We start from the raw sequence: 27,115 nt of genomic DNA on the forward strand, positions 1-27,115 counted from the left end.
TTCAATCCTGATACAGAAGCCAACTAGCACTTGCCCAATGCTGAATATCTAACGCCAGTAGTAGTAGTGTACAGATATGTTAAAATTTTAAGATTTACTTTTTGTGCATTCCACACAGAAGTTTTCCTTTTAAGCAATGACATTTTGACAGAAGAAGCAACCTAAGAGGAAAACTGAGCTTCCTGGGGGAAAACTCAGGCAGTGCTTGGGGCAGTTGTAATTTCTGCCCATAGTAAGCCAACAAGCAAATTCGTTGTTATGTGGACATGTAGTTGCAGTAGATGAGTAGAAGCGTGCATGCACCAGATGGCAAGCTGCAATGATGGAGCAGAGCTGTTAAAAACGAGAACACTAAAGGTTGAAATACATTGAGACTAAGTGTTTAGAGCAACAACGAATAAGGGGACACTGGTGTTTCATTATTTACTTCGAGCTCATCCTATAAACCCAACTTTCTCTCAGATACCCTCCCTCAGAGAATAGTGTACAGAATTTTCCCTTTGGAAAGACACATTGCTTTTTCGAGTACATGGTGTGTGCTTTTGTTTCTTTTTTCACCAGACAGCTTAATTTCAGCAAATAATTCCTCTGTCTCTGCTACCGAAGTTCAGGAATTTGAGAATACTTGAGCCATATTTGGTATTAATATAGTAATATTCCCTCACATCAGGTAGTCTTACTGTTTATTTTCATGAATTGAATTTTTCATTACTGCTTTTTGCCTATATACATACAGTTTTGGATTACTCAGGACTGATTTTCTGAATAAAATGACTATCTAGGATACCACTATTTCTGGATTAGATGCTCTTCTGGATCATTTGAAAATAACTACTTGTATTTTTGTCTCATCTCAACTGTTTCATCCCTTTAAGCTGACTTTATCCCAGGTCACCATCACTGCTAAAACGTTGGGAGACATTTCCAATATGTGCCCTAGATAAAATCCTTGCCTGTTAAGACATATTAATTTCTAGAGATGAGCTTTCTCATAGAGTAGCCACAAACACAGATGGCTATTTTGAGTGAAATTATTTAAAATAAACAACACTTTTTCCTCAATTAAGTAACCATATCTCAAGTGCTAACTGGCCACATGTGACTAGAACATTTCTACCACTACAGATGGTTCTTTTGGGAAGATTTTGTTTGGATAAACTCTTTTGATTTTTGAGGGGGACCTTTGGAAGCTGGGTCAACAGAGACGCCAATGTTTGGAGGTACATGAATCTCCTCCTATGGTTAGGCAAATATCTATTCAAATTACTTGTGGTATTTTAGGGAGTGTCTACACAAAACCAAATGAACTAAGACAATTTTTAAATTGTTTTGGACTGCTTATAAGGACTCTATTTGATTTCATTTTTCCCCTGAAATGTTTATTTTTGCTCTGTGTAGACATGAAAATATCATTGACAAAACCCAACAAACTTTTTCATGGGAAGGCACCAAATGAATTCCAAATGGAATAGTTGTCATGACTAGCATAAATGATAAGTTATATAAATTTTTGAGTAAGTAAGATGAGGCCTCTACCTGGGCAGCCTTCTTTGAGCTCAAGTTACAGCTATCTTTATGACAACACAGCAACAATAATACATTTCCCAGCACATTTAACTAAAGAGTCTGAAACACACATCATTATATGCCTTATATGCAACCTAAATCATCAGTTGAGGAAGCCAAAAGAGTAATTTCTATTTTGGAAGTATGATATGACACATTCTAAGGAAAAGAGCAGCAGAGAGAAGTAGGCGTGGATTTGGGAGTCAGACCTGGGTTTCAGTCCAACCTCCACTGCTAACTAGATGTGTAATTTTGGTAATGGCACTTAATCTCACTAAGCCTGGGTTTCTTCAGTAAAAAGAACAATTCTCATACAGAGGTACTGTAAGGGTAAGAGATCTTGCACACAAAGCACTTTGGATAATGCCTATTTCAAAGGTTAGCTGATGCAATATTGTTAGTAGTATTAGTGTTACTACTAGTACGAGTGTCAGTATTAGTGTTAGTATTAGCATTTTACAACCATTACTGTATCCAAAATAGCTGCCTCAAGGATAGAACATAATCATTAAAATTAATAGTAGTAGAAATGTTGTTTGAAAGCTATTTTTAAGTAGCAAAGTAATGAATTGTCCAAATTCAAAACTTCTAACGTGGTCATTTTTTTTTCAATATGTACAGACTTTTGACCATATTTTCTGTTTATTAATTTTGGGGCATATCTAGTTAAATTCTGTACATGTGTATGTGTGCACATGCTCAGATATAAATGTAAAATACTTAATGGAATGTCTTTAGGATAAAGGTTTAATAAAATGCAAGTCTAGCAAGGGGTCTAGAATGAAACACTACAGAAGTATAAACGTGCAGGTATATTTATCAACACAAGTATGCATAAAAATAGATGCTTATGCATATATTTTCATGGAAATGTTTCTTTTGGGGCATCAGCTGCATCTACCTCCATACAGACCTGAACTCTACCATCACATCCACATAACCAATCACATTAAAATGCACTTTTCTGCCTTTTAAGGAATAAAAAGGCAAAGTCACAACTGATATATTATTTTCTAGAAGCATAACGTTATGACACACTTATGACATAAATATTAGTATCTCCATTTTAAACATGAAGGTGCTGAGCTTTAGGATAGCTCAGTGATTCTAAAAGCCACACAGCTGGGAAGTGGAGTGGTTGGGATTTGAAACCAGGTCTGTCTCAACCCAGAGCCTCTTCCAACATCACGTCAAATACCACAGGATTCACTCTCCACTTTCCCTCCTCTCATTCTCCATTTGCTCTGAAGACACAAGAGCAGAGGCTATACATTCATTCTGTTTCTCCTTTCTTTCGGTGTGGTCTTTGCCCTTCCTCTTGTCTTGTCCCAGAATCCTTTCTATTAAAAGGTCCAAGTGAAGCCCACAATATTATTAACAAGCCTTTGTAACCCTGTCTACATATTCTCAATGAGTTTCACAATATTCACTCAGCCAACTGCTTAGAAATGGAGAGGAGCCAAGATCATGGATCTTAGCACAGTATTTGTCAGGAACAAACTCTGTTGCCTCCTGCTCTTAAAAGATCTCTTTCTTACTTGCAGAGTATAAAGGATTACCGCAGAGTCTTTAGAATAGGGATTCCTTTCTGCTTGGTGAGAAGTCTTTGTCTATGACAAAATGAGTTCATAACTGAAAAATGTCTTGAAGGATTTAATGGATGACCTGAATCCCCCTCTACTTTTTAAAACAAAGTATTATGAACACTTGAATCTGCCACATTGTATTTGGAACTGGTCAACTCATTCCTAGAAAACAAATCCTGGAAGTAATGTTTTTAATTTAAAATGCACTCTTCTCACCATATTATTAGTAAAATTGACAAGTGGGAATTCTATGTGTTTAACCTCTAGTTAAAGCGGTCTTGTTTTCTTGCATACAAGTGGTATGTGTATGTCCATCTTTTTGGAGTCATTGGCAGGGGTGACTAGAGGCTACCCAGGGGTTGCAGATATGCAATGTAGCATATCAGATGTGACATTTCACCTTTAATCTCCTCCCTAATATTCTGTCCTTCATGGAACGAAACTCTGCTGCGGTGGCACAGTAAATGTCTTTCCCATGTGGGGATGTCACGACCATGGTGGTCTTCAGCCTGTATACTTGGGTGTTTTCTTGTTTCTAGAAAGCTTGCTTAGTAAAGGATAACTTTCTCTACATTCATGTTCCAGTGTAAAGAAGTTTTGCTTCCTAAGTTATTAAATATTCCAATTTTATTCACTTTGCTACAGTTCAATCAGGTGTTAAAGCTTCCCTACTGGGAAGTTGTTCCCCTAACATGAGGAGATCTGGAAAGGTGGGTCACAACCCAACGGGTATGTTTCTGTCAATTGGAGGGTTTGGTACCAATGAGATTGAAGGAAGGAGGAGATTTCACACTTCAGAAGCAGAGCTTCTAAAAGCTTTTTTCCCACAGGGAGTAAAAGTGAAATCAGGCAAGAATAAGACAAACTCTTAAGAGCAGAGGTTAGCATTCACCCAGGAAATCACTCCATTAAGACAAAAATGGACACCGTATCTCTCCAAAGAAAGGCAAACTCATACCACAGTTCCTAGAGCTTCCTGATGTAGGAAGGGAAGTCGAAAGGAAAGAAAAGTTACTTACTGTTTGGGTCTACGTTTTCACAGAGTTCTGTCTTTGCCTCACCATTGGGTCTGTCACTGGGTTTGTGTGACAGCCGCGACGACATGGTGGCTGCCGTGACTACCGCCTTGAAGCTTCGCTTCCGCTTCTGGACATTGAGTTCAGGGTGGAAAATGATGATGTACACTTTCGGCATGTATAGCATCCCCAGAGCCACTGACGCACTTAGGTTCATGGAGATTGTAAGTGTGGTAGTTTGTATGTAGAGCTAGGAGACACAACACACAAGACACTATTACAAATAAAATGACTGCAAAGGAAGTCTGAATACTTAACACATGACATTAAGAATGACTTTGGCTAGGAGAGAAAGCATAGCCATCTCTAGGGCCTTTTCATTAAGAAAATAAAAAGGAAGTTGGTATAATAACTTGGCACATTTATTGGAGATTTTTTTTTTAATTTTTTTATTTTTTTCAGCATAACAGTATTCATTATTTTTGCACCACACCCAGTGCTCCATGCAATCCGTGCCCTCTACAATACCCACCACCTGGTGCCCCCAACCTCCCACCCCCCACCCCTTCAAAATTCTCAGATCGTTTTTCAGAGTCCATAGTCTCTCATGGTTCACCTCCTCTTCCAATTTCCCTCAACTCCCTTCTCCTCTCCATCTCCCCTTGTCCTCCATGCTATTTGTTATGCTTTATTGGAGATTTTTTGCGTATATTAATTGATCGAATGCTTTTGGGTGAATCCATGTGCATGCCTGCCCTGGAGAAGTCTCCTACATAGAAGTTCATACTTGTAATCAGAGTTGAAGTACTTTTGATCAGAACAAAGATGTGAAAATCACAGAAATCTGTGATCTTGAGTAAGGGTGGTTATTTTTTATTTTCTATATGTGCACAGAAGAATTAATACTACATGATTTCTTGCTACACAAAGACTCTGGCACCTTTGAAAGTTAGGTTAATATATGCCCCTTTTGTTGTATTATTATTATTATTACTATTCACCTTCACCATACCTACAAAGTAGTGAGTTAAGTTGCCCTGAAAAGTAAGTTTTTCTTGCTTAGTTCTGATTTACAAAACACTGATGGCAAGGACCCAAGATCTAGTGATGCTGACTCTTTTATGTTGACAAATTGCTAATAGGGCAAAAACATCCTGACATTTGTGTTATTTGTGGTGTGGATGGTGTCTCCATAACTGTCCTTGTCTCCTTTGGCTCCCTTGAAAAATCAGTAAACAACTATTGACTTATTGTGCAGTGTGTTAAATTACTGCCTTGGTTATAAACTTGAAAAGATGTTGGTGGAAGGGCGTGGGGAATTGTAAGATCAGTAAGGAGAAAACTATAGACAACTTGCCTTGGTCCAGTTGTGTTTATGAAGTGCCCTCTTTTGTGATCTGGAGCCCCACCCCTATATATTTAGATATGTTTGCCTTTTGCATGACTTCTAAAGGTTATATTAAATGTGAGGTGATGGATGCATTAATTAACTTGATGCGGTAATCATTTTTCAAGTATACATATATTAAATCATCACCTTGTATGCCTCAAAAAGGATCATGTTGTATGAACCTGAATTTATACAGTTTTTTTTTTTTTTTAGTCATACCTGGTAAAGCAATAAATAAATGAATATATTTGTTCATTCATAAAATTTCAATTATATTAAAAAAATGAATAGATGCCATGGCCTTTTGTGTCAGTGGAAATCCGATGATATATTTATTCAATCATTGTGTTCCATAACTAGGTCTTCCCATTGATCAGAGGGTAAAATCCCCATCCTTAATGGAGTCTACAAGGTCCCATGTGGTCTACCCCCTACCAACTTTTTCAGACTAATTTGCCACCACTTTTCCCCCACCCTTCTCCCCAGGCCACCATCCATATGGACAGTCCTTTAGGTCTTGAAGATGTTGTGTTCATTCAGCCACAGAACCTTTAATACATGCAATATTTCTTTACTTTTGTTTTCTTCTGTATGGAATGATTTTCCTCTGCTTCTTAGAAGCAACCTCAAGTCTAGGCCAGCTTCTTTACTTATACGGAGAACTGTTTTCTTTGTACCATCGGCCTCTGCTTGTAATTATATACCCTTTGCTTGTAATTTATATACCCAATTATATGCCCCAATCATTTGACTGGCCATCTCTCTCTGATTAGGCCACGAGTACCATGAAGGCATGAACAAGTGTCTGTGGTATATCATTGTGTCTGCAGTACTGACAAACAGGAGGCACTTAAATAAACATAATAGAGGAGCTCACTTGTTTGTATAATGGGTGTCTTACCTACCTGTGATTCAAACAGTCTTTCTCTAAACAAAAAAATTTCATCAGACCTATTGGCTGCCTGGATATTTCTGTATTGTATTTCAAACTGAGGCTCTGGTGAAGAATTAAGAGAGACTTTGCCATCTCATGTGGAAGGAAGGTAGTTTTCCAACAAACATTGATTTGAATGTGCATGTCTTTGAATGGTTTTAAGGAGCTGCCAGAGGCTAACTGTATAATACATAATGAATATAAAATAGAAAGACAAAACAATATTGAATTAATGATCCTTTGGTTTTGAATCAGACTGTATTTTAAAAGCTTATCTTTTCCTACTAGAATACTTCTAGACTTTGAATTCCATTCCACCATGCTAACCTACACCATTTATGAAAGGCTTACCATGTTCACAGGCTTTAAGGACCTAGGCAATGATGCTTCCTTCCTTCATGATCCTTGCTGTCATCTTACTAATGAGGACTTTGCAAATCATGGTTTAGCAATCCAAAAAAGAAAATGATACAATTTAACCTAGGGTTTTGTTCCTGTTTCTCTGTTCATGAGCAAATTTTACAATTGAAGAAATCATCCATAGTTTCTTTACACATAACTGTAAATTCTATACCTACATAAGCTTCTGTATGGGTGTGTGTCTGTGTGTGTTTACACTTTTTCTTAACAAAGACTACTTAGCAATTTAAGACCTCAAAAGCTATGACATTCATTTTATGGAGTGTCTGATTTCATTATTCTCAAACTGGAGCTCATTGAGACTCGATATTTTGTGTTGAAAATTTTACCATCTCTGGTGACACTTTAGGAGTATGTGAAAACCAACATGAATGCCGCTGACCAAATTCCCACTCCCACATTTCCTCCTTACACTGCATAATGTTTAAGAATGAGTGAAAGAAGCTAGCCTGAGTTCGATTCCCATTTCCTGGTTCTGTGACCTAGGACAAAAAATTTAGCCTGTCCATGCCTTAGCTTTTGCATCTGTAAATGGGGGTGATAATAACAGTACCTACCTCATAATATCATGTTGACAAATTAGTTTTTGTAAAGTACTTAGGATCAGACCCAGCAATACTATAAAAGTATTTTTAGACAAGTATATACATATAAAGATATGCATGTTTTAGTCTACAGGAATCCCAGAGGTATTGGTCCACAAAGATTCAACTCCACCAACTCCCAAAGAGAGGCCCCAAGTCACTGTCGCTTTGGCCTCTGGTGGGAGGCTCATCTTCTTACTGTGTTTATTCCACCACCAACTTTTAGTACATTCTTTTAATAAATTACAACCTATTTTAGTCTTGAGGCTATTCTTATTTTACCTGCTGCTTACTGTAAAATACATTATCCTGTTTATTTAACCTTGGGTATTTAACAATATGTTATCTTCTTTATAATTTCTTTAGCGAGGTCAAGGCATTGGTGATCACTGTTGGCCCCTTTCATCAAGACATAGAGGCCCTTGACACATAGAGAGATCAAGACTCTCTCCAGGGTTGACATACAACTAAACCTCATTCCATTCTGGCTCTCTGAGGATCGTCCCCAGGGGAGCTAAGTCTCCCCACCCTGGCCAATCCTCAATGACTCAGGCCTGTGGGAAGGATGCAGATTGCCTTGGAAATTCCATGTGTTTTTATAATTAAGCCTTAATTTTATCATCACCCTAAGTGAATTTCCAGAATCTAGTTTCTGCTCCTTGGTTAAATGTGGCTTTTCTTACACCTATCATCTATAATTCAGCTTATATAACCAAACACATTCAGGCAAGGAATTTACAGTCAAGCCAAGAAAAGTTTTTGCATATATTCTAGAACAGTGGTTATTTTAAAGTCTAATCCCTGGAATTTTGGGCTATAACTCTTCTCTCTGTCCATCAGTTTCCTCATCTGTAGAATGAAGACAATAATTATTACTACCTCATATGGTGGTTTTGAAGATCTAATAAATATATGAAAAATGCTTAGCATAATGCCTAGGAAAAAAGTACCCATGAAACATTAACTACTTACTATTATAACTACTTTTTATTATAACCACTATTTATATTCTGCTTAATATTTATTTAGATTAGGTTATTGGGGTCTAGATCTCAAGATGAAGGCTCATAACCATTTTCATTTATTTTGAACTTTTTATATATGTCTTATTGATTAACTAGGTTGTAGTGTCTAAAACACCAGGCCTAGTCATGTCTGGTCTGGCTGAAATGTACCAGCAGGTATACTGTTAGAGTGTATAGGTATATGCTTAATTTAATGCCATGCAAAGCCCACCTGAATCTTTTTCATTTTGGTCTAAATTCATTATCAGGTAAAATGCTAATCTATATTATGAGATGCCATTATTGTTTCAGAAGATGGTGTAGCACCATGGTTACTTGAGTTCTCCTTGTCCAACTTTTTATTGCTAAGATATTAAGAAATTTGAAAAGTGGTCAGATAGTGCTCATGAGCAACTTTGAAATTTGCCAACTCTTCTGTATAAATTTATTTTGAGAGATTTCAAGGCAAGCTATTAAAATTTGTAATAGTGACAGGCTTCAAACTTTTAACATCACAGTATTTGAGATACTGTCCAAAGAATAATGAGAAAAAGAAAGTAAAGAAAAAATTTATAGGGCACAGAGACAGATACAAAACTGGATTAGGAAAAACTCACTTTCAGGTTTTTTAGTTCATTGAAATACTCTCATCATTACTACTGATGTCCCTAGAAATATATACTACACAAAGGAACTAATACTATATTTATACTAATGAATTACCAGCTTTATCAGTAAAAATACTTTATTAGAAGAAGAGTCCTAGAACTATCTGATGGTGTCAAACTGTAGACGTAAGATGAACTTACATTTGAGAATGTAATTTCTTCAAATAAGAACTATTTAAAAAGGTGTCAAACCCATGCTGTAAATTCACATTTAGTTCTATTTTCTAGACAGGCTATGTGAAAGACTTACTTCTCCACTCTTGGTGCTTTCATCCATGTGCTGGTTCTCCATTTTTACTGAGATACTACTAAATGCCTGCACCAGCCCAAACACTAAGTACACCATTGTGAAGACAACAGACATTCTCCCTCCATCAGTTAGCCATAGTCTAATGGCATGAGAAAGCCAATCAAGAATGAACTAATGCACCAACTGTTCACTAAGTCCTTTCCCCACAATGTATATTGTCCCCCATTTTCCCCTCCTCTTGTCCTTTTCTTTGCTGACCTGTTGTGCTTCTGACACCTTGTTTATATTTGATGCATCATCCAGTGGCCCCTTCTACATAAAGCTTTCCCTATGTCTCCAGTCAGGGCAGTTCCCCTGTTGGCCCCTTCATAGGTACAGCTCCAAAGAGCACTTACCCTGGTCTGCTCAGAAAAGTATAGCCAGTTAGTTGTGCTTTAAGCCTTGTTTGGAAATGCAAATGCATCCCTAACAGATGGATAGGTTAGGAAACAATCTGAGTACAGTACAAAGCTTGTGCATGTATAAATTTTTTCCCCAAGAAACACTAGATGAACACAGTACTATATGCGGGGAACACACAAAAATGCACACACATACACACACACACACACACCTCAAACATCCTTCTTTGTCCCCTTGCACAATTTTACAATAAATCACAAGCAGCAATGCTTCTGGCACTTCCTTCCACGAGCAAAGTTTACCTCCCTTTTCTTAAGGTAAAATGCCATATTCATTGTAACATTTATGCACTGTTTAGCCATTTAACTTGTATAAAACCTTGCCACCATTTTATTAGATTTTTTTAATGTCACTGGTGATGTTTATGAGTGTTATGTCCCTAACCCAATTTTTTCCCCATAAGTCTTGTATTTTTATTGCACAATTTTGCATAGCATGGTGATTTTTAGAGGAGAACCGACTGGATAATAAACACAATGTCTGCTAAAAAGTGTATGCTTATTACATTCTGGTTGAATAAAAAGTTCTATACTTGAAGCAGGCATGAGGTACCATAAATTCTTGGCATTATGTTGTGTTTTGAGGAAAGCTATTACTTGTAGTCTGTTAGTTTGATCACTTTTATTTTTGAAATTATTTGTGTGGCTCTGTTTCCTTATTTCTAGAGTGGAGATAATAATAGTACCTCTCTTAGCAGGTTGTTGGGACCAAATGGTTGCCATTGTGAAATATATACAACGGTATTGCATGTAGCAACCACTCAGTCAAGTGTATTAGTACCACTGATTTATTAATTGGCTATACCATAAAATAGTTTTCTATGTTGCATTTCTTCATATTAGTCCATTTTGTAATGACAATATTTCTTATGAAATCTGAATCACAGCCTTTTCAAGGAACAGGCATTTCATTAAGTTTGCTTCTCTTTTGTTTGAAGTATTCTCAAACTCCTATTTTATCTTTTATTGAATCTTTTATGAGAAATAGTAAATTCTGTGCATTCCCAAATGACAGGTGAAAATTGGGACAGGAAGGCCTTAATGGAGACTTCAGGTGGGAAGGGACAAGTTTTCATAATCCTCACAATATCCCCAAAGTCAGTGTATTAAAATGAAACATGTGTCTGATGGAGTCCCAGAAAATAGGAAGGATACATTATTACCTGACAGATGATTGGAACATTCATATGACTGAATTAAATGAAAGTTCCTGGCAGTTAAGACCAGTGTTTACCATCCTTACACCCGTACTCCTTGCTTCCTAATTAGAGTAACCATATCTTCAAGAAGAAAAAATAACTTATATTTGAGGATAGGACAGGATGTTTGCAATTGGGACTTTCTCAGTCATTGGGAGGGAGTATACTCTTGGCTTAGTTATCAAATATTGCATGATGATAAAAGGATTCAGTATAATTATGGGGGAAAAACAATTATTTTTTGGGGTAGAGAGAGTTGCATCTTATAGAAGAATGGCGTAATAGAAAAAGTATGATCTTTGTTATATTAGAACTGATTACAAATCTTGGTCTCAGATTGTTGGTTGGTGACAGTGAGCAAGCTCCTTCACCTCTGGCAAGTGACAAGACTCAAAATTCGGACCCTAGCAATTTGTTACCAGAGTCTCTGATATACAACCCCATCAAACTCTACCACGACCATTGAGATGTTCTCACCATTTGAAGTTTAAAGGGTATCATGTGTGAAAAGTAGTGCACAGTGCCTAGAATATTGTGGGTGTTCAGGAAATGCAAGTTGATGCAAGTACATTACAGTTGATGGCCCCATCATCTGTAGGTCATTTTCGTGCTATTCTCTTTACACTTCCTATCTTTGATGAGGTAATAAAGAGGGAGGGAGGGATGGAGAAAGGGAAATGGGATATACATAAAAAGATACACACACCAAATAGTATAGCCACACTTTGTGGATAGGTGTCTGGCATAGAATTATAAATAATGAAGGCAACCAGATGACTATTGGACAAGACCTAGTTTTACGGTGTGTTTTGTTTTTGTCATTAGTATTTCTAGGCAGACATGATATTACATCTACACACAATTACATTCTTTATTTGGACGGACAGAAGACAAGCACTCCAGGTGAATGTAAATCTGTTTCTAGAGTATGAGATAAGTGATTGTGTCATGCTTGAAATCATTCTACATCTCAGTTCTTTCCTCTCCTGCGCAGAAGCTTGGTGTTGTGTCTATTCCAGTGGGATGCTATTAGTACAACTGACCACATGCTTAGGAAATTCAGTGTTTGGCTCTCCATGATATCCTCAAGAGCTCCAGGCCACCTCAATAGCCAGTTCTTCCAGGCAGTCACTTCTGATTTTGTTGGGCATAGCAATTTCTTTCCTCCACCAGTCATCTGACTCCTAAATTTTGATTTCAAGATATTTTTCCCCCATACCTACAAGGCAGATTTGCTCTTTTATATATAGCCAGCGCTGGCACGGTCCATGCTGTTGTGTTATCTAGAAGGATATTTACCATTCCTGCTGGGTTGAGAGTCCCACAACTGTTAGGTCACTGCCTTGCAGTGATATAACATACAAAGGCAAAGCATTTTCTCCACAGTCAGCCTGGAGAATCACACTTCTGCCAGATTCCATTGGTTCCCTTTGAACCTTTGGCCACATTCATTAAGAGTAAACTGTAGATCCTTTTTGTAGGAAGCAACCTCAAATTCTTCCTTATAATATGAAAATGCTTGTTTGTACCTTGCTGGGGAATACATTAGGTAAAAGACGATGATGCTCTGTATTACTTTGCAAATAAAGCAAGTAGATTAACAACAACAACAAAAATTAAGTCTGGACTTAATATATTCTTTTTCTTATTTTTAGAAAAGATTTATTCTATTTTGGTGGGGGGAGGGGTATAGGAAAGGGAGAAGAGACTCTCAAGTAGACTCCCTGCTGAGAGCAGAGCCCAATGAGGGGCTTGATCTCGTCATGACCTGAGCCAAAAGCAAGAGTTGGATGCTCAAGTGACTGAGCCAACCAGGTGTCCCTAAAGTATTCTGTTTCTAAAGTTGTCATTAGGAATACTCCACTTCTGTAAGTGCAAAGCTATCTAATCTTGCCAACTTTTAAAGTCAGCTTTATAGTTCTAAAGAACATAAAGAGATAGAAATCAAATGAAAAAATTGATGTCTAATTAATAGCTGAAAGAAAGAGACAATCTTTGCATTTCTTAGGCATAGTCAATGTGTTTTAAGTTGGACTTGTAAAGTGTTCATTGAAACTGGACCCCAGAGTGTCAATGACAAGAAGACAAAGTCAGGCTCTTACTAAAATAAAGTGTGTTCTTATCTCAGTTTTCAAAGCCACTGACAATGGCTTTCTGTTGAACTTTGACAAATTCCGATCATCATAATCATACAGTTTTCTCCTTTCTCTTTTTCATTCTGGCTATTATTTTGGTTGATCTTCCTCTGTTCCTTTTGGACCCTATCTTTTCCATCTTGCTGCCGAGTTGTGGTATCTTTCTTTCTGCCCTTGAAATTCATTCCCCCTTCCATTAGCTCATAGCTTTCCATCTATCATTTTTACTCCCCTGCTTTTGCATTGCCTCCAGAGTGGTGTGTGCATGCGGGTGGATGCAGGACCCCCGAACTGCTGCGATGCTGGGTAGTGCACTGTGGCACTCATTAGTGATCGTGCAAGTGCTGCCCCTGGCTGATGGGCAAAACACTTCAACAGCTAGAACCCAGTCCAGCTGAATTGCCTGCCCAGAGGTAATTTAGGCTCTGAACTTCTCATCGAGGCCCTCAGCTATTTAAGCCCATGGTTTAAGTCCCAAAGGAGCAAATAATTGCAATGAAACTTTACTCAGAAAATTGTCAACAAGTAGTTGCTCAGCCTATGGCCCTAACTGGAACAGTGAGGGCTCTGAGGTTGGGCAGGAAAACAACACCTATCCTGCCAAGAGAAATGTAGTAGTAAAAGGGAGGGAGTCTGGCTAAGGAGTAGGGGCTGAGTGGTTCATGGTTTTAATTCTGACTTCACAAGATCCTTTGGGTTTTGCTTTTGTTTGCAAGGTCTTGTGTCAGGGATCTCAAAGCTGCCATTTCCTACCCACTCACTCTCTGAGCCTGTCATCGGGCCTCCATCATCCCCTGGTCTGAGTGTGTCCTCGAAATCTTCCCAGACTCCTTGTCAGACAGAAGAGGTTTTGTTTTGTTTTTTTGTTTTTTTCCCAGGTGTCATTTCTTTTTACAATTCAAGTGCTAAGGATAGTGCTCTTGGGGGTTTCTGCTGTCCTGCTGCATTTGCTCGATTTTTCCATCACATTTGAAGTGAAGATAAAATCCTCAACACGGTCCAAGGAACTCTGTAGGTGTCCCTTCTGTCTTCCCTCACCTTCTCTAAGTCCTTCAAGTGTGTAATGCTCTGTTTATCCCCAAAGCTTTTGTACATGCTATTCCATCTGCCTCAGATGCTATTCCCACTTATCTTTACCTGGCTACCTCCTACCTGCCTTTCCTGTCTCAGACTTACTTCTCTGACTCTCAGATGTAAATTGTGACCTCCTTCTCTTGCTTGCATAAAGAATGCATCATGCCTCTTCATTACATTAATCATGGTTTGTGATTATTCATTCAAGTATTTATTTCCTAAGTATGTTGTCAGTAGACTCCTCCCCCAACGCCCCCCACCCCGCCACATGACAGTGTGGCCCATACTTTTCAAATTATTGTGTGTAGGTCCTGGAACATAGCACATGCCTAATTCATAGCAGCTAAACAAAGCAATGAATATGGTCCAGGAGATAGATACTGTACGGCCAAGAACAATAAAACGTATGACCAGTGCACTGGAATCACAGTCAGGAATTCGGCATTTGGATGTAGGCTCTGCTGTTTATTAACAACGGCAGGGGCGCGGGCATTTTGAGTACCTCACTTAGCCTTTCTAAGCTTGAATATTGCTACTTATAATATGAGGTGAGTAATGGCATCTACCCTCGCTGTGACAAGGAAGAAATGACTTGTAAGTGGTCAGACTTCAACTCTAAAGCCCTGGTCAAAATGCTGTGCTGGCAAAATTTATGTCTGTGTGGCACAGGATAAATTAACCATGTCCAGAGGCTCTTTGTCTCTGAACAATCATAACTGCTTCCCATTTTTTCAAGTACTTTTTCCTTTAGCAATTTCAGTGGCTTCACTTCTGGCTCCACTCCTGGACCTGGGGCATTCCTGTGGCCCAGGCATGGTATTCAGAGGTAATAGAGGAGATAAAATATAGAGATAAATTGCTTCATATAATAGGGAGAGAACCAGAATATTTTGTGGAAGTCAGAGAGGAAGAGAACAGTTATTAGTGAGCAAAACAAAGGCAGGACCATGTTTATCCACACCTTCATGCCCGGCATAGGGAACAAATTCAATACATGTTTGATGAAGATATGGTCTTCATTCATTTGACAAATCAAAGTCAAATTCAAAGGCATTTATTCATCTTTATTTTACAGCTCATCATGTCTCCCTGTCCCCTAGCCTCTTTCATATCCCTGAATATGGCATGCTCTAGTCTGCCACAGGGCCTTTGCATATGCTTTCCCCCTTCTCCTGGAATATTTCCCTACCCTCACCTACCTTGATTTAATTTATTCTTTAAATCTCCATGCAAGCATCACTTCTTCAGCTGAGAGTTTTCTAAACAAAATTAGGTAATACCATCCTGGTATAAACTCTCAAAGCAATCATAAGATTCATACTTAAATATGTGCATGAATGTGTGTGTGTGTGTGTGTGTGTGTGTGTGTGTGTGTGTATGATAAATATCTGTCTCTCCCACCAGGAAGCATGTCTGTTTATCTCATATTGTATCCTTGCATAGCACTGTGTGTGTGTGGGGGGCAATACAAGTGACTTGATTGATACTGACACTGTTAGTGAACTAACTCTTAGTGATAAGGAACTAGACAGTGTATTTCCAGTCTTTAGCTCCATACCTTCTTCCACAGAGCAGAGTCAAAAGGGAACCTGGCAGGAAGTGATGTTCTCATGGACTTAGACTGACTGTAAAAAGTACTCTCCTAACTGGCCCAGGGAGGATAGGACTGTATTGTCCTGGGGGTTGCCACCAACATTTCTTAAACCCTCTTCCATGTGTTCACCAATAAATAAATAATTAAGTAGGTAAAGTAATTGCCAATAATGACTCCTTTGGAACCAGAAGTAACAATGAAAATAAACAACCCTGCCCCTTTTGGAAGAATGAGATTTTTTTCTTTCAAAAAGTTTGCACTAACACCTAGGTTAGTACTTAATTGTCTCTTTACAGTGAAAATGAAATGGTTGCTATGACAATGCAGTGAAGAATGAATTTTGTTTTTTTTTTTATTTGACAAAAAGCTGCTGATTTTGACTTAACTGAGGCCATATATGCATTTTGGTTTTGCAATCCTGATCCTTCCTGGAAATTTTCAGAAGCAGCACTAAAGATAAGTTAATGAATCCACCTTCTTTAGACAGTGCAAAAAGCAATGAAGTGGATGAAAAAGGACAGGTGAGAGATAATATTAGGAGGGAGAAAAGAAAGGACACGGATGTGTTGGGTGGGAGGAAGTAAGAGGAAGTTACAGACAAGGGATCATTTTTTTTACATTCTACCTCGTTTTATGCAAGCCCCATCAGAGTACTATCCTAAATTGAATCAACCTTGCACAAACCCTAGAGTGACTTTGATCTCTCCTAAAAAAAAAAAAAAAAAAAAAAAAAAAAAAAAAAAAAAAAGTTGTCCTCCCTCCCTACGTAAGAGCGGATTGGCTAAACATTTTTCCAAGAGATTTTTAAATTTTTTTAAAGGATTTTATTTATTTATTTAACAGAGAGAGGGAGAGAGACAGGGAGAAGCAGGTCCCCCACTAGGCAGGGAGCTGGATGTGGGACTTGATCCCAGGATCATGACCTGAGCCGACCTGGGACAAATGCAGATGTTCAACCAACTGAGCCACCCAGATGTCCCTCCAAGAGATCTGAAGTGATATTAGCCCCCTTTGGGAGTGCTGGGACCCAGAAATTTATACCAGCTTCATCTCTCCCAATACCAGTGGAACTCTGATCCTAATCTAGCTGACCATGCAAAGCCAATCCTTCACCCTGAATTATTTTTATAGTTAAGATTTTCTCTCCAAGCCTCTACTCTGCATTTATTCCTAATTGGAACTCCTAAACCACCTGTTTAAAAAAATAATAAAAAAATCTACTTGTTTAGAAAGTACAAAAGAGATCCATAAAATGGTTAAGCACCAAGCATGTGAGTAGATAGCTGTCTCTCCACACCCCAAAATATTGAGGTTTGTGTATAATAATTTAAGAAAAAAAATTCTTAACAGTCGTTGTCTCATGTGAGTCTTGAAACCATTCCACAGTTGGATTATAATTCTAAGAAAAATGGATGAAGGAGTCTTAAAACATAATTTTAAAGGCAAATTCTCTCTTCAGTCTTGGCTTATGGAATCACCATATGCTATTTATGGGAAGGAAGGTAAGACATGAAAGGTCTTCTCTACAGTTTATTCTATATGCCTACAGAGATTTCAGGCCCACATGTCAGCAGAAGTTTCTGAGAAGGTTATTCTTATTTATATGCAACTAGATGTTTATTATCTTTAGTGTAGGGATAATCACCTTTGCCATCCTCTTAGGGCTGATGACACAATCAAGCAGACATCTCAAATAACACTGAAAATGGGGATTTCCCTGCATCTTGCCTTTGCACTAATTTTCCTCATCTCAAAAAGTGTTACCCTCATCGACCTGGTTGCACAAATTGAAACTTTAAAGGTTATTCTTGAATACTTGCATTTCCCTCACATTGTACTGTTTATATTCAGGCCATTAGCCAGTTAGCTAATATTATCTGTAAGATACTTCTTAAATCTTTTCCTTTCTCTTCCTCCTGCACTCCCCCACCCCAACTTAAATATGTTTAACCAGTAAACACAACTAAGTACAGAAAAGAGTGGTTACCATTTCTCAGTTCTCAAATTTAGCAACGACAACGATGATGGTAAATGAGGACATGATGACACACTTTCATGTTGTTCCTGGGGTGCTAGAGTGGTATCCCAACTGGTTTTACTACACCCATTTTTTTAAGCTCCCTTTAAGCAACTTTGAACAGACTAACCAGAATGATCTTTGTAAAAAACTGCAAATCAGCTCACATGGTCTCCTGTAAAACATCTTTCAAAAGACTTTTTCCATTGCCTTATGGTATGGTATCTGGCCTGGATACATTTCCAACTTGTTAGCTAGTCTATCTTGAATATGATCAATCTACAATGGCATTTTCTTTTATTAACTTATAACGTATTACTTGCTTCAGGGGTATAGGTTTGTAAATCACCAGTCTTACACAATTCACTGCGCTCACCATAGCACATACCCTCCCCAATGTCCATCACCCAGCCACCCTATACCTCCCCAACCCCCCAGGAACCCTCATATTTTTTCCTGAGATTAAGAATCTCTTGTGGTTCATCTCTGTCCCCAGTTCCATCTTATTTCATTTTTTCTCTCCCTACCCCTCAAAATCCCCTACCATGCCTCTCAAATTCTTCATATCAGAGAGATCATATGATAATTGTCTTTCTCTGATTGACTTATTTCACTGAGCATTATACCCTCTAGTTCTATCCATGTCATTGCAAACGGCAAGATTTGAGGTGTTATTGATGGCTGCATAGTATTCCATCATATATATACCATATCTTCTTTAGCTATTCATCTGTTGATGGACATCTAGGTTCTTTCCATAGTTTGGCTATTGTGGACATTGCTGCTATAAACATTCAGGTGCACGTGCCCCTTCGGATCACTACATTTGTATCTTTAGGGTAAATACCCAGTAGTGTTATTGCTGGGTCATAGGATAGCTCTATTTTCAACTTTTTGAGGCTCTTCCATACTGATTTCCAGAGTGGTTGCACTAGCTTGCATTCCCACCAGCAAGGTAGTAGGGTTCCCCTTTCTCCGCATCCTTGCCAGCATCTGTCATTTCCTGACTAACATGTTAATTTTAGCCATTCTGACTGGTATGAGGTGGTATCTCATTGTGGTTTTGACTTGTAATTCTCTGATGCCGAGTGATGCTGAGCACTTTTTCAAGTGTCTGTTGGCCATTTGGATGTCCACTTTGCAGAAATGTCTGTTCATGTCTTCTGCCCATTTCTTGATTGGATTATTTGTTCTTTGGGTGTTGAGTTTTTTAAGTTCTTTATAGATTTTGGATACTAGCCCTTTATCTGACATGTCATTTGCGAATATCTTCTCCCATTCTGTCAGTTGACTTTTGGTTTTACTGACCGTTTCCTTTGCTGTACAAAAGCTTTGATCTTTTTTTTTTTTTTTTCAGCATAACAGTATTCATTGTTTTTGTACCACACCCAGTGCTCCATGCAGTCCGTGCCCTCTCTAATACCCACCACCTGGTTCCCCCAACCTCCCACCCCCCACCTCTTCAAACCCTTCAGATTGTTTTTTCAGAGTCCATAGTCTCTCATTGTTCACCTCCCCTTCCAATTTCCCCCAACTGCCTTCCCTTAACTCCCCATGTCCTCCATGCTATTTGTTATGCTCCACAAATAAGTGAAACCATATGATAATTGACTCTCTCTGCTTGACTTATTTCACTCAGCATAAACTCTTCCAGTCCCGTCCATGTTGCTACAAAAGTTGGGTATTCATCCTTTCTGATGGAGGCATAATACTCCATAGTGTATATGGACCACATCTTCCTTATCCATTCATCCGTTGAAGGGCATCTTGGTTCTTTCCACAGTTTGGCAACCATGGCCATTGCTGCTATAAACATTGGGGTACAGATGGCCCTTCTTTTCACTACATCTGTATTATAGGCAGTAATCTCTTTGATAAAAGCTTTGATCTTGATGAAGTCCCAATAGTTCATTTTTGCCCTTGCTTCACTTGCCTTAAGCGGTATTTCTAGGAAGAAGTTGCTGCAGCTAAGGTCGAAGAGGTTGCTGCCTGTGTTCTCCTCAAGGATTTTGATAGATTCCTTTCTCACATTGAGGTCTTTCATCCACTTTGAGTCTATTTTTATGTGTGGTATAAGGAAATGGTCCAGTTTCATTTTTCTGCCTGTGGCTGTCCAATTTTCACAACACCATTTGTTGAAGAGACTGTCTTTTTTTCCATTGGACATTCTTCCCTGCTTTGTCAAAGATTAATTGACCATAGAGTTGAGGGTCTATTTCTGGGCTCACTATCTGTTCCATTGATTTATATATCTGTTTTTGTGCCATACTTTCTTGATGCTAATAGCTTTATAATAGAGCTTAAAGTCTGGAATTGTGAGCCGCCAACTTTGGTTTTCTTTTTCAACATTCCTCTGGCTATTTGGGGTCTTTTCTGGTTCCATATAAATTTTAGGATTATTTGTTCCATTTCTTTGAAAAAAATTGATGGTATTTTGATAGGGATTGCATTAAAGGTGGCATAGACATTTTCACAATATTTGTTCTTCCAATCCATGAGCATGGAACGTTTTTCCATTTCTTTGTGTCTTCCTCAATTTCTTTCATGAGTACTTTATAGTTTTCTGGGTACAGATTCTTTGCCTCTTTGGTTAGGTTTATTCCTAGGTATCTTATGGTTTGGGGTGCAATTATAAATGGGATCGACTCCTTAATTTCTCTTTCTTCTCTCTTGCTATTGGTGTATAGAAATGCAACTGATTTCTGTGCACTGATTTTATATCCTGACACTTTACTGAATTCCTGTATGAGTTCTAGCAGTTTTGGAGTGTAATCTTTTAGGTTTTCCACATAAAGTATCCTATCATCTGCAAAGAGTGAGAGTTTTAGGGCGCCTGGGTGGCTCAGTGGGTTAAGCCGCTGCCTTCGGCTCAGGTCATGATCTCAGGGTCCTGGGATCGAGTCCCGCATCGGGCTCTCTGCTCAGCAGGGAGCCTGCTTCCCTCTCTCTCTCTCTCTGCCTGCCTCTCTGTCTACTTGTGATCTCTCTCTGTCAAATAAATAAAATCTTTAAAAAAAAAAAGTGAGAGTTTTACTTCTTCCTTGCTGATTTGGATGCCTTTTATTTCTTTTTGTTGTCTGATTGCTGAGGCTAGGACTTCAAGTATTATATTGAATAGCAGTGGTGATAATGGACATCCCTGCCATGTTCCTCACCTTAGGGGAAAAGCTCTCAGTTTTTCCCCATTCAGAAGGATATTCACTGTGGGTTTTCCATAGATGGCTTTTGTGACATTGAGGTATGTCCCCTCTAACCCTACACTTTGAAGAGTTTTGATCAAGAAAGGATGCTGTACTTTGTCAAATGCTTTTCAGCATCTATTGAGAGTATCATATGGTTCTTGTTTCTTTTATTAATGTATTGTATCACATTGATTGATTTGCAGATGTTGAACCAAGCTTGCAGCCCAGGAATAAATCCCACATCGTCAGGGTGAATAATCCTTTTAATGTACTGTAGGAGCCTATTGGCTAGTATTTTGGTGAGAATTTTTGCACCCATGTTTATCAAGGATATTGGTCTGTAATTCTCCTTTTTGATGGGGTCTTTGTTTGGTTTTGGGATCAAGGTAATGCTGGCCTCATAAAATGAGGTTGGAAGTTTTCTATCCATTTCTATTTTTTGGAAAAGTTTCAGGAGAATAGGTATTAATTCTTTAAATGCTTGCTAGAAATCCCCTGGGAAGGCTTCTGGCCCTGGGCTCTTGTTTCTTGGGAGATTTTTGATGACTGCCTTGCCTCAATCTCCTTTCTGTTTATGGGTCTGTTCAGGTTTCCTATTTCTTCCTGGTTCAATTTTGGTAGTTTATCTGTCTCTAGGAATGCATCCATTACTTCCAGATTGTCAAATTTGCTGGTATATAGTTGCTCATAATTTGTTCTTTTAATAGTCTATTTCTTTGGTGTTGGTTGTGATCTCTCCTCTTTCATTCATAATTTTATTAATTTGGGTCCTTTCTCTTTTCTTTTGGAGAAGTCTGGCCAGCGGATTATCAATCTTATTAATTCTTTCAAAGAACCAGCTCCTAGTTTCATTGATTTGTTCTACTGTTCTTTTGATTTCTACTGCATTGTTGAAATATAGATCATTTACCCAATCTTTATTATTTCTTTTCTTCTGCTGGGTTTAGGCTTTCTTTGCTATTCTTTCTCCAGCTCCTTTAGGTGTAGGGTTAGGTTGTGTACTTGAGACCTTTTTTGTTTGTTGAGAAAGGGTTTTATTGCTCTATACTTTCCTCTCAGGACTGTCTTTGCTGTTCCTCAGTGATTTTGATCAGTTGTGTTTTCATTTGCATTTGTTTCCTTGAGGTTTTTTTTTTTTTAATTCTTCTTTAATTTCCTGGTTGACCCATTCATTCTCTAATAGGATGCTCTTTAGCCTCCATGTATTTGCATTCTTTCCAACTTGCCTCTCATAGTTGAGTTTTAGTTTCAAAGCATTGTGGTCTGAAAATATGCAGGGAATGATCCCAGTCTTTTGGTACTGGTTGAGACCTGATTTATGACCCCGGATATGATCTGTTCTGGAGAATGTTCCATGTGCAATAGAGAAGAATGTGTATTCTGTTGCCTTGGGATGGAATGTTGTGAATATATCTGTGATGCCCATCTGGTCCAGTGTGACATTTAAAGCCTTTATTTCCTTGTTGATCTGTTCCTTAGATGATCTGACCATTTCAGTGAGGGGGATGTTAAAGTCCCCTACTATTATTGTATTATTGTATTGTATTATTGTTGATGTGTTTCTTTGATTTTGTTATTAATTGGTTAATATAATTGGCTACTCCCATGTTAGTAGGTTAATGTAATTGGCTACTCCCATGTTAGGGGCATAGATATTTAAAATTGTTAGCTCTTGTTGGATAGACCCTTAGGGATAATATTATATCCTTCCACATCTCTTATTATAGTCTGGCTCAATATCTAATTTATCTGATACAAGGATTGCCACCCTAACTTTTTTTGGATATCTATTAGCATAATAAATTGTTTTCCACCCCCTCACTTTAAATATGAAGGTCTTTGGGGCTAAAAGGAGATTTTTGCAGGCAGCATATCAATGGGCCTTTTTTTTTTTTTTAATCCATTCTGATACCCTGTGTCTTTTGATTGGGGCATTTAGCCCATTTGCATTCAGGGTAACTACTGAATGATATGAATTTAGTGCCATTGTGCTGCCTGTAAGGTGACTGTTACTGTATATTGTCTGTGCAATGATCCCAGAAAAAAAATATACAGTAACCAAATCAGAAGAGACAGAAATGGCGGGGGTAAGGGGGGGTGGTAGGGAGAGGAAGAAGAAAGGAGGAAAAAAAGAAAAAAATATATATATATTAGACTGTTGAATAGAACAGAGCCACACACTTGATTTTGGGTGTATTTTGATCTGTTAGAAGAAACTGCCTCCCAGAATTTTAAAGAAAGATAAATATGTATATATACAAAAGTAAGTAAAAAACATGTATATATACAAAAAACACAATGAAGGGATGGAATATGATTGTAATGATGAAAATTTTAAAAGATTCTAAAAAAGGAGTTGATAAGATGTTCATTGAAAAAAGAAAAAAAGAAAAGAATATGATCAGGCTGGAGACTAGAACAAAGCCATGTGTTAGATTTAGGGTATATTTTGATCTATTAGAAGAAACTGTATCCCACAATTTTAAAGAAATATAAACCTATATGAATACAAAAAATAAGGTTAAATACAATGAAGAGATAGAATATGACTATTATAATGAAAATCTTAAAAGATTTTTGAAAAGGTATTGATAAAATAGTTTAAAAAAGGTTAACACAGGAAAGAGGAAAATTTTAAAAATAGAGTAAGAAAAAGTAAAATTTTAAAAATTTAACTTTGAAAGACTAAAGAATCATGGGAAAAGAAGACATGAATTCTATGTGCTGTATTTCACTAGCTCTGGAGGTCAGCAGTAATCACTGACCTGTGAACTTGGTCTTGGCTGGATGTTCTTGCTAATTTTCTGGGGGAGGGGCCTGTTGCTGTGATTCTGAAATGTCTTTGTCCATAGCGGAATTACACCACCCTTACCAGCAGCCAGGCTAAGTAATCTGCCTGGGTTCACTCTCAGTAGCTTTTGTTCCCTGAACACTTTCTGTACTGCTTTGGAGGATGGGAATGAAAATCCCAGCCTCCTTATCTTCGGCCCCATAGGAGCTGAGAGCTCGGGGCCCCAGTCCTCAATGTGCCCTCAGAGAAAAGCAGTCAATCCCTCCCTTCTCCCTACCTTCCAGAAAGTGGTCAATTTTCTTTTCCTAGAATTGCTGCTCTTCTTCTTTTCGACCTCCTGTTGATTTTGTAGGTGTTCAGAATGGTTTGATGGCTATGTAGCTGAACTCCTGGGACCTGATGATATTTAGTTCTCCTTCTCCTCTGCCATCTTGCTCCTCCCCCACTCTGGCATTCTTGAGGGCTCCAAGTTCATGTCCAGCAAAGGGACATAGCACATACAATTCTCCCTGCCCAGAATTTTGTTTGTTTATTTATTTATTGCCTGAGTTCTTCACCCAGATAACTCTTAACTCATCTTTTAGGTAACTTCCGTGCATTTCTGACAGACTTTATAGGACTACCTGCTGCTCCATGAATGAGTTTTCTCCTTCCATGATGTTCTGTCACTGAAGCCTGTTCTTTTTATTCATTGCATGTATTATAATCAGTAATGATCAACATAATCATGGATTCATTGATCCCAACTCTTAATCTCCCTCTAGAATTTAAGCTGATGGCAGGAATAGACCTGTCACACACACACACAAAGACTTAAAAATATATTTTTTTAATTAATGAGGAAGGATAACAGTTAAAAAATAATTCCAAAGTAAGGCACAAATATAAGCATCCTAATGAGTAAAACTATTTTGGAGCTATAAATATATTTTGGGTAGATATTTGTTCTTAGAGTGAATATCCTCAAAGAGTACTAAATCAGAATCCTGAGTTTCCAGATTACCACAGTAATGAGGTACAAAGCTAGGATGTAAGTTGAGGTCTTTTGATTCTCCCATCCAAGTACTAACCAGGCCCGACCCTGCTTAGCTTCCGAGATCAGACGAGATCGGGCGCGTTCAGGGTGGTATGGCCGTAGACGAGGTCTTTTGATTCTAAAGTGCACTCTACTATATTCACATCCAACTAAAAAGTCTGTTTAATAAAAGAATGGATCATAGAACTGTTTAAAGTTTTATTCCCCAAGGATTTAATTGCCAATGCTTAGAAAAACCAACAGCTCTAACTATTTCTAAAGGGAATAGACAGAAGCTTCCCATTTTTTTTAAGATTTTATTTATTTATTCAAGAGAGGAAGTGATAGTGAGAGAGGGAAGGCAGGAGGAGTGGGAGTGGGAGAGGGAAAAGCAGGCCTCCTGCTGAGCAGGGAGCCAGTTGCAGGGCTCAATCCCAGGACCTTGGGATCATGACCTGAACTGAAGGCAGAGGCTTAACCAACTGAGCCACTCAGGTATCCCAGAGGCTTCCCATTCTTTATCACAGATTGCATATTTGTGTGCATTTTATATTTAAGACCATATTCCCCACCAAGAATAATGTATAAATATCCCCTGCATGTGATTGAAACTGTGTCCAATTTCCTTGCCAAATCCAGCTTCTTGTCAAGAGGATGCAGCATTGCTGTAGTTCCCCCAACTGTGCAGATGCTTATACCCAAGGAGATGCCCCAAATGAAATGATAAAAGGTTTGATTGAGCAGGCAGAAAAACAGGATGAAAAATAAGTAATATGCAAATAGCATGTAAATATTATCTGAAGCACAAATAGGTTGCAATGTCTGATGATTCTGCTGACATGTGTTTATTCTATGACTGACTGATTTGGGAAGGTGCAGAGTAGACCAAGAAAACTGCACAGAGGAGAGGAAGGGAATTAACAGGAAAGGAAACTGGAATTCTTCGATTTTCAGATAAACACTGAAGGTCCCAGCATCTTCGTTTTTTTTTCTTTAGTGGTAGGACAGGACTCCTCCCTCCCTTCAGTTTCTAAGTGTTTAGCATATCATAAGGTGGAATAAATAAAGGGCAGTTAGCTATTCCCCTACAGGCAGGGTGTCTGTGAGTAACAATACAAAGAGATAATGCTAAAAGGAGACCCAGCCCTGCAGTGGGAAATGTGTGGTCCCTTTAGGGACATATGGCAAGCATCTGAAACATGGAGTATTCATACCAGAGGGCAGGAACCAAGAAGTAACACCTTGGTGAGAGTGAGCCAAGGAATCAGGAAGAGAAAAAAAAAAGGATTTATTCCCATTGATGAGGTAGCTGGAGGCTGGCTGAGGACAGGGGACCTTGCACCCCCTCTCCAACCACTCCCCTGGGTAATATGTGTGACATTCCTCAGGCACCCCTGACTGCCCTAAAAGAAAAACAAATAGTTAACTTGCAGAGATCACAATCCTGCAAGACAGGAGTCTCCCTTGGTTTACCAATGTCCTAGAGATCTACAACAAAGAAGTTATCTTAACAATAGCACAATTTCCAGAGGCAAATAACTCAGTTCCTCAAGCCCTAAATAAAGTTAAATTTCTTAAACCCAAATCTCACTGACAAGGACACCTGATAGGAGAAATGTGAAACTTTATCTCTAGATCTCCAAGATAGTGTCGAGAATCATTCCCAAGCATATGGCCCACTGATAGACATCTAAAGGGTCTCACAAGAAGATTTTTACTACTAGTAATAAATAACCTTTCTCCCAACAATAGCTAGCCCCTCAAGGTCCTAGAGACCTTGCTTCCAAAATTCCTTAGAGACTAACATCACCCACTTTGTTCTCACCTACCCAACTCCAGTGTTATAATCAGCCACTCCTCAGGATAACGGGGCAGCAGCTCTTTCTGCCCACGGTCCTGTCCCCATGCTTTAATAAACCACCATTTTGCACCAAAGATGACTCAAGAATTCTTTCTTGGTCATCAGCTCTGGACCTTATCCCACTGAACCTCACCTAGGTTCTAGAACTTCATCACCATGACTACAAAAAAGAGGCAGTCTTAGGGGCGACCTCCAAAGGAAAGACCTTACTGTGCCCAGAAGTTGAGGGGATTAATTGACTAGGAGAGAGGAAACTTTGCTCTGGCTGGGAAATATGGCTATAACCTTAGGATATGAACTATTTGTACCCCTCTCTGGACTCTGGGATATTTGGCTGGCTGAATGTATAGTGTTTAATAATGAACTCA

The 27,115-nt window shown here is 38.5% G+C and overlaps 1 protein-coding gene across 2 annotated transcripts in view; it reads right to left on the reverse strand.

The window, feature by feature from the left end:
- The window catches only part of GRM7 (glutamate metabotropic receptor 7), a 945,741-nt gene that overhangs the window by 50,946 nt on the left and 867,680 nt on the right, over window positions 1-27,115 (reverse strand). For both annotated transcript variants that reach the window (XM_047746126.1, XM_047746115.1), the window contains exon 9: window positions 4,172-4,418. In XM_047746126.1, the coding sequence (XP_047602082.1) occupies window positions 4,172-4,418 (247 nt within the window). The remainder of the gene's footprint in view (window positions 1-4,171; window positions 4,419-27,115) is intronic.

Source organism: Lutra lutra, chromosome 1, assembly GCF_902655055.1.
Source record: "Lutra lutra chromosome 1, mLutLut1.2, whole genome shotgun sequence".
Classification (NCBI taxonomy): domain Eukaryota; kingdom Metazoa; phylum Chordata; class Mammalia; order Carnivora; family Mustelidae; genus Lutra; species Lutra lutra.